The following is a 9,175-nucleotide window of genomic DNA, read 5'->3' as shown; positions in this document are numbered from 1 at the left end:
ATTTCAATTTTTCTTTCTTAAAATTTCTTCTCAGTTACCAGTACATTACCATTCCTGTCTTACATGGAAGCTTTCGTGTGAATTTTGCTTATAATCATACTTAATTTTTATACTTTACTGTGATTGGTGAATATTTTACTTGTATCAAACAGGATAAACGACTTAGTGGGATAAATACAGTGTAAGTCTTCCTTTTAGCAAGGTTAGGGAAATTACTTTTTTCTAAGATGCACAGCAATTTTGCTTTGATTTAAACCTTGGTTGATCAAAGCTAAAAGCATATTGTCACTTAAATTCACAAATCTCAAAATAGAGCCTTTTGACTGTAACAGTGATTAGCAAGTTATATGTACTATTCATAGATTTTCCTCTAGCCAATTAATATACTTATCTTTTATTCTAATGCCTAGCTGTAAATAAATTGGTGAAGCCATGAATGATAAAGCTCCATGGATTCCACCCTCCATATGGTCATGAGAAACTTTAACTCCAGCATTTCAAAGTTGTAAGACATATGTAAGTCCTGCATCTCTTAGAACATCATGTTGACAGTTTAGGAAGTAAGTTAAAGGGCAACTTTTGCAACTGGGAATCATTGATTGCCAAGGGTGATAACCTACTATCCAAAAGTGCTGAATATGGAAAATTATATCTCCCAAGACGTGGTTCAGTATATACACAGTTCTTGTATTCCTCAGGAAGGAAGGTGCTCCAGTTAACCAGCTTGAACAGATGCCTTGGCCCCTGAGGCATGTGTTGATTTTTATTATTGCCTGGGGGAGTGCTTTATCCTGGGTCAAATATAAGCATGTAAGTTTGATTACCAGTTTCTTTGACAGAAATGGACCATGTTCATTTCCTTAGTAAGATGGCATAGAGGTATCAAGACCTGTAAGCCAGGGTAAATTACAGCTTGTGTTTTCAGTTTATTTTTGAATTCTGGATCATTCTGTATCTGAAAAAAACATATAGTAAAATTTGAATCTGTTAAAGGCTTCAAAACTACAGGAGTGGCAGCCTTTATTCCAATCAAATCAGCTGTTATGATGTAAATAATTATGAAAATGATATAATTTCTAATAATTATTTTCATCATATTTGTATTTTAAGGGCATTAAAGTGTGTCATCCCAGTTTCATCAGTAATGATTCACACATACACACATACATTTATTCACATATAACCACCAAATAAAAAATATTATATGATTCCTAGGAAAAATGAAATACTATCTATATTGAAAAATCATTTTTGACCTACCACGACCTAAGTGAGAAGAAAGAATGAATACAATAATAGGATATCAATTTCCAAACTCACATATTATCTAAATTGAAAAGGAAATGGACCAAATTAAAGGAAATATTTCTAATATACATCTTGTCTTCATGGAGCACATATTTAGAACTTCCCTTTCTTATAGAGAAAAGTGGTATCCTAAGATCTCAGCTACGAAGTGAGAAGAGCCACCATACATTTCCCTTTCCTTTTGTTTTACGCATACACTCAACAGGAGAAAACCTACAACTAATCTCTGAGGAGCAATTACCTAGCCACAGACCAACATCCTTAACAATGACATCTGTAGAAATGAATATACCAGCTGCCACTCCACATGAAAATCTCAGTACCTAAAGGATATTTCTTAAAATTAACCCCTCAGTCAAGTAGCTGACAGACTAAGTGAAGTTGAAAGTTTTAGTTGGTCAGTTGTGTTTGACTCTTTGAGACCCCATGGATTGTAGCCCTCCAGGCTCCTCTATCCATGGAATTCTAAAGAGAGAATTAACTGAAGATAAGCCCCAGTGGAACCTCACAAGAGACATGTTAGCCAGCCAACTGCACCCTCAATGTGTAGTGGGTGCCACAATTCCACAAAGAATATGAGGAAAGACAGATTTCTCTAACATAATCTCTCTAATGCCCATGACCCAACACCAGTGCCTTCAGACAAGTATTTTATAAACCAAGTGGATCATCTCAAAAACAGAGTGTAAGAAACAACAGCACACACATAAATAAAAATGAGACAGAGAGACTCAACTAATACCTTCTCAGGCTAATAGCAAATGTGGTCATACAAAAGGAGTTAGCAAATCCTGCTGGTTTTAAATCCCTCTGCTTATTGTTTTGTTCCAAAAAAAATTGGTTTTGGGGGTAAGAATTATGTATTGTACTAAATTTGTTTTTCAATTTTATTAGTTATTGTGGACAGTTATTATTAAGTGCACACAGCAAGTGTTTTAACAATGGCCATTGTCCTTTTTTTTTTAATAGCAACAATTTTTCCATGCAAGCATGCTATATGGCCCAAATGTTATCTGCTAACATTCCACTGAAATACACAAACTACAGTAATCCCAACTGCTTGGTAGACTTTACAATTTACCTAATGAGAACAATAAATCTCTTGTCATACTAAGTAGAGGTTCCTAGACATTTTTCTATTTCCCTCAAAATTGGTGACTAATGAAGAGCCTTCTTTACAATTATATTTCATTTCCCTCAATGCTCTAAAAAAGGACAGTAAGGATTTTTGTTTTTTTCCATTTAAAAGTTTAAATATAAGACTGATAAAAATAGTATAACAAAGAAAATGATACTTTTGTGTTAGAATTACAGCATGTGTGCGTGTGTTATAAATATGTATAATATACAAAACATAAAACATACCATTTGAGTCGTTCTTGCTGCAATTAAACCCCCAGAACTATCACCTGAAATACAGACTCTAGTGGGATCAACTCCATATTTTGCAAGAATTTAATCTTGTAGAAAGCATTCGACCATAGAAATGACATCTTCATGGGCAACAGAAAACTGATATTGAGGAGTTAATCTATAGCTTCAGGCAGAAAAAGAAAAGAGAGAGAGAGAGAAAGAGAGAGAGAAAGAAACAAAAGCATATATGATTAAATTTCAATTGTATATATCCAGGTATCTCTCAATTTAGCCAGTAGGTCCAAAGAACAAAATAAGTCATACTTTGAATCTTTAGTTTCACCAATCATACCTTGACTTACTACTAACTTCTATTTTTTTTAAAAGGTAGATTCTGTTATAACATTTTTAAAATGTTGGGTTCCATGGGATGAGAGAGTTAAGGTTTAAGTGTTCATGCTCATAAAATTGTATGCAAATTTTTCAGCAAAAGTACATTAAAGGGGAGATGCTCTATCCATCAGATTCTCTATGGAGTTAGTGACAAATATCTTCACAATCATTGTTAGGAGTGCACACTAGATTTTAAAAGCAGCAAATCTGAGACCAAATGATTTGTAGGTGTCTTATATTAAAAATTTTTATAGGTAAAAATTCTACAAAATAGACTTAATTGATAGAAAATATAAGGGAAAAATTCACTGGAAAAGAAGTACAGAGAAGCTTTGAGTAGAACATAAAGTACTGGACATTTCCAAGTCTTTGCAGTATATCATTGGGAATTTGGGCAAAAATCATGAGTACTTCAGTTCTCTTATGTTGAAAATGACTTAGAATTCTCAGATGGTCACAATATTTGCACCTGATATTCCAACAATTAAGAATATCTATATAGTCAATATCATCTAATAACATATAATGGAAAATAAACTGAAAATATATGTATATATACATATACAGGTGTAACTGAGTCACTCTGCTGTATACTTGAAATTAACACAATACTGTAAATCAATAGTTCAATTTAAAGAAAGAATATCTATAAAATTGATCTTTTATCACCAGTTCAAGCAAACACAGCATCCCAATTGTATAATGGGTAATTAAGCTCCTAGGCATTTCTAGAAGTACCACAGCCAATGTTGTCAGAGATGTTCAGCCTGTGTTGCCTCTCAAGGGTCTCTCCAATGACAGAGGTTAAAGAGAAACTAAGACTCTTTGAGGAAGAGTGGATAATGTAATGATAATAAAATAACATAAATCAAAACTTCCTGTGATCTCGGTCCTTTTGAAGCCATAGGTATCTTCTTTGGAAATTAAAATTGTTTATCACAAGGGCAAGAATCATAATATTAAAAAAAAAAAAAACCACAAATATAATGCTCTTACTCCATTCCTACAGCCACAGCAACAAGTTTGTTTGCCATCCATCCATTCAGAAGATCTACCGATGTACACTCTGTATACATAAAAAAAATTTATGTGAAAGTCTACTCTGTAATAGGAGCAGTGGAAGACTACCTACATAGGTGAAATGTAATAGAAATATGATTAATTGGTGGAATCCCTACCTTCTCACTTTTCCTGTTTCCATATGGAGTGATTCAAAGACTTCAGGTTTGACAGCTGCCAATAAATGGGGAAGGATATTGCAGAAAAAAAATACATTAATAAAAAGAGTCATGACAATACATACAAGGCTCAGGGAATTAACTGTTAAGTACAACTGAAAAAAAAAATGTTGAGAGAGAAGTAGGGGTATAAAGTGAAACCACATAGGAAAAGAGGAATACAGGTGCCAGTACTTGGATGCTACACTAAGGATTTCTTTGTCAGTAGGTAGTAGATATTACCAAGGAATTTAATTATAAATCATATGACCAGAAAAAGATATTTAGGAAGAAAGGTGGACAGAATTGGTTATTAAATGTAGATGCTAAGAAACAATAAGTAATTGACTATAATTGCCCCTTATTAATAGAATGCAGCTGAGGAGCATGTCTATTTTCTCTCCTTGCTGAAGCTGAAGTTTTCTCTCAACTTGCTGAAGTTAAGTCACTGTCTCTCAGTTTGTTAAAGTTGCTGTTTATTTGGGTTTCTTTCTTCCTCAGACTATTGGGAGATAGACAGGATATGTTCTATTTGGTCATGCTCAGTTTGGATTACTGTGATTCTTCCAGATATACTGGCAAGCTCTGCAGTTGTATATATTGACCAAAATAGAGCTTTGGAAATCAGCAGCGTGGGTGTGGGAGATACAGCTGAAAGTGCAAAGAATGTGAAGAGTCAAAAACTAGAGAAAGGAATACTGAGGGACACAAACACTTATAAAATATAAAGAGAGGTCTATATTTGTTTATATTTGTTTTATTTTAAAGAAGGAGAAGCACCTGAAGATTAAGCGGGAGAGGCAAAAGGAAGTTAAAAGAAACGTGTTTCATAGAAATCAAGGGAACAGTAGTTTCAGTGAAGGAGGTGTGGGCATTGTCAGTTTACACAGCTTAAAGTATTCTTCAAAGGGGGAAAATGGATTCCACAGGGTATAAAAATGAGCCTGAGAAGAGTGACAGGTGACAACCTAGACAGAAATATTCAGAAACAAGGAAGATCAAGATAGAAGAGGCTGTAACACTTAGGACTCAATAAAAAGGACCCATTTATAGACAGAAGAGAAATACTAATTAAAATCCAAATAATATGAGGGAATATGACCCCAGGCAAAGAAGAGATTATACTTTTCCAAAAAAAAAAAAAAGACACATTTCTAGGATATAAGTAGAAAGAAATAAAATTAATATAGTGCTAATAATTTTTAAAGACATATGAGATACTCAAGAGGTGGGGGTGCTGAATTTGCACAGACATCCTTGACAGTGCGGGAGGATGAACTGAGAGACTTAAAAGAGCACTGAGGGTTTAGAAGTGACATTGACAAGAAGGATAGGAATTAAATACACACAAGACATCTTTAAGAGACAACCTTGAGGGTTGGTAGGATGAGATTGCTCCCTAGTGGTGAAAGGCTTAAGCCTATGGATTCTAATGTGAGGCCTAGATTTCACTACTGGTTCCAACACTTGCTAATAGTAGGGGAACATTTCTGTAGCTATTATCGGTAAAATTTTGACAGAGATACCCATCCTAAGATGTGATTCTCATCAATTAAAAGTGGACCATGCACCCAACTAATGTGGCATTCATGGTTATTTTGAAATGTTCAGTTCAGTTCAGTCACTCAGTCGTGTTCGATCTTTGTGACCCCATGGACTGCAGCACGCCAGGCCTCCTCCTTTATCACCAACTCCCGGAGTATACTAAAACTCATATCCATTGAGACAGTGATACCATCCAACCATCTAATCCCCTGTCATCCTCGTCTCCCACCTTCAATCTTTCCCAGCATCAGGTTCTTTTCAAATGAGTCACTTCTTCGCATGAGGTGGACAAAGTATTGCAGTTTCAGCTTCAACATCATTCCTTCCAATGAACACCAAGGACTTATTTCCTTTAGGATGGACTGGTTAGATCTCCTTGCAGTCCAAGGGACTTACAAGAGTCTTCTCCAACACCACCGTTCAAAAGCATCAGTTCTTTGGTACTCAGCTTTCTTTATAGTCCAACTCTCACATCCATACATGACTACTGGAAAAAATATAGCTTTGACTAGAGGGACATTGTTGGCAAAGTAATGTTTCTGCTTTTAGTATGCTATCTAGGTTGGTCATAACTTTTCTTCCAAGGAGCAGGCATCTTTTAATTTGATGGCTGCAGTCACTATCTGCAGTGATTTTGGATCCTCCAAAAATAGTCTGTCACTGTTTCCACTATCTCCCCATCTATTTGCCATGAAGTGATGGGACCAGACGCATGATCTTAGTCTTCTGAATGTTGAGCTTTAAGCCAACATTTTCACTTTCATCAGGAGGCTCTTTAGTTCTTCTTCACTTTCTGCCGTAAGGGTTGTATCATCTGCATATCTGAGGTTATTGATATTTTTCCTGGCAATCTTGATTCAAGCTTATGCTTCATCCAGCCCAGCATTGGAGAAGACTCTTGAGAGTCTCTTGGACTGCAAAGAGATCAAATCAGTCAATCCTAAAGGAAATCAGTTCTGAATATTCATTAGAAAGACTGATGTTGAAGCTGAAGCTCCAATACTTTGGCCACCTGATTCGAAAAGCTGACTCATTAGAAAAGACCTAACACTGGGAAAGATTGAAGGCACGAGGAGTAAGGAACAACAGAGGACGAGATGATTGGAAGGCATCACTGACTCACTGGACATGAGTTTGAGCAAGCTCCAGGAGATGGTGAAGGACAGGGAAGCCTGGCGTACTGCAACCCATGGGGTCACAAAGAGTCAGACACAACTGAGTGACCAAACAACAAAAGACATGATTTTCTACCTCTGAAAGAGTACACACCTCTGTATACAATCTCTGCCAAAGTACACTTCAAAACTGATTTAAGACTTTGCCTCCAGATGCTGACAACACAGGACAATAAAAGAGCCTGACATCTGTGAAGGTAAGACATGATTACTGAGGAGTACCACCATTGAGTCCTACTTGAGTACACCTTTAAGGATTTCATTTCGGCTAAGTCATCAAAGCACTGCATTTCATTTTTATGTTTCTATATACCAATATAGGACTTCCCTGGTAGCTCAGCTGGTGAAGAATCTGCCTCCAATGCTGGAGACCCAGATTGGATTCCTAGGTCGGCAAGATCCTCTACAGAAGGGATAGCCTACCCACTCCAGTATTCTGGGGCTTCCCTAGTGGCTCACATGATGAAAGAATCTGCCTGCAATGCCTGAGACCTGGGTTCAACCCCTGGGTTGGGAAGATCCCTTGGAGGAGAGCATAGCAACCCACTCCAATATTCTTGCCTGGAGAATCCCCATGGACAGAGGTGCCTGGAGGGCTACAGTCCATGCGGTCGCAGAGAGTCAGGCACAACTGAGCAACTCAGCACAGCACATATACCAATATAGTCAAGCAGCAAAAATATGTGCCACAGATTTCTAATATTCATAATTTAGAATTTACCACGTAAATTATAATACACTTACCACATAAAATACATTATTTATAAGTATATCCTTTATTTCTAAAATTATCATTCTTAAAACATTTCTTCCCAACACATAAAATTTTCATACGTTTCAAGAGAAAAACCTCATCCTATTTGAAAATGCACTACTAAACTTCAATGTGCAAATAAACCAGTGTCACCAAACTTTAAAGGGGGAAAAAAAAAACAAGAAAACATACTGCTGTGTTGGGTAATGACAACATGTGTCTTACACGGTGATAATATACATATTCTTGTTTCACTTCTCAGTCATTTTCAGAACCATTCACAGGTAGGAAAACCAACACATCATTGAAAACATGCCCAAATGCTCTTAGATGATATACACCATACATCATCACATACATCTGATTACACGTCAGCCCATTAAAAGTAATAGCCATATCTGAACAACATCCTTCCACCACCTGGTTGGGATGATTAGTCATTGCCTCTCTAATAAAAATCCCAACAGATTTGGTATTAAACACATCTTTTCCTTTAGAATCTTCTGCATTTTCTGCAAACACTCCAGCATATTTCAGGCAGACTGCAAGCTGTTTATCTTCAGATACCTCCCTAACCACCCTTCCCTTTTCAGGACACTTTTCAGGAATACTGAGAAGGCTGTTAAGTCTTTTAATTGATTCTATACTTAAGACAATTCCTCCTCCCACACTCACATATTCAAGATCTCCAGATTTTGCAGTGTGGCCTAGATAGAAAGGTTGTGACGAATTCTTTTTTAGCAGAAAGTACTTTAAGTTTTCAATAACAGCAAACGTAGTGGGGTGTGCAAGGAAGAACCAGTTGTATTGGTCTCTATATTTATCAAAGGCATATTTGTAAGCTTTTCTCATCATTAACCACATGTCATTAGCTTCCATGTTAACTGACTCAAACACTTTAACATTTTCAGAACTGAAGAACTCTGCTTTGTCACAGTGTTTGGCCCACGTCTCCTTCACGGCAGCCCAGAGACGCACATCCTTCGGTTTTACAAGGATGATACAGTATACCCGAAAGCTTTTACTGAGTTCCATGCGTTCATCCTCTGAGATTTTCAAGATATCTTCTTTATTAGGAGCTTGTAGGTGGTGACGCTCATGCTGGTGCCTTCTCTTTCCATAATCAATCTTAATATGTCCTAGCATAGTTATCAAGACACAAAAAACGCTTCCGAGCAGTACACCCTTCAAAAACAAACTGCTTTCTGAAAGCATCTTCCCCACGTCCGGTAGGGTTCAGGGGCCGAAAGCGCAAGCGCACATGGCTTTCCTCTCACTTTCGAGAGCCCCTCGTTTACGTTCCAGGCTGCTCTAGACGCAGGCGGTGTACTCTCGTTGGTTGGTTCGGCTAAAGGTGGAGGAGGGCAAGAAGCAGCTTGAGAGCCACGGGGCGGGGGCAAAGGAGCCCTGCGCAGGCAGGCTGAGCCGCC

At 37.2% G+C, this 9,175-nt stretch overlaps 1 protein-coding gene and 1 pseudogene across 1 annotated transcript; both read right to left on the bottom strand.

Moving 5' to 3' along the window:
- Nucleotides 1–356: 356 nt before the first annotated feature.
- LOC120881500 lies at nucleotides 357–7,254 on the bottom strand (annotated as a pseudogene).
- A 749-nt stretch (nucleotides 7,255–8,003) lies between these two features.
- On the bottom strand, nucleotides 8,004–8,960 carry LOC120858769 (C1GALT1-specific chaperone 1-like). Its single transcript, XM_040235075.1, has one exon. It carries the CDS (start codon nucleotides 8,958–8,960, stop codon nucleotides 8,004–8,006), a length of 957 nt encoding a protein of 318 aa, XP_040091009.1.
- Nucleotides 8,961–9,175: the final 215 nt, after the last annotated feature.

This window comes from Oryx dammah, unplaced genomic scaffold, assembly GCF_014754425.2.
Source record: "Oryx dammah isolate SB20612 unplaced genomic scaffold, SCBI_Odam_1.1 HiC_scaffold_2, whole genome shotgun sequence".
In the NCBI taxonomy this organism is placed as follows: domain Eukaryota; kingdom Metazoa; phylum Chordata; class Mammalia; order Artiodactyla; family Bovidae; genus Oryx; species Oryx dammah.
This window is presented reverse-complemented; position numbering and strand designations above follow the sequence as displayed.

Bases quoted from the DNA above. Each gene is read 5' to 3' on its own strand.
- LOC120858769 (XM_040235075.1), bottom strand. From the start codon at position 8,960: ATGCTTTCAGAAAGCAGTTTGTTTTTGAAGGGTGTACTGCTCGGAAGC.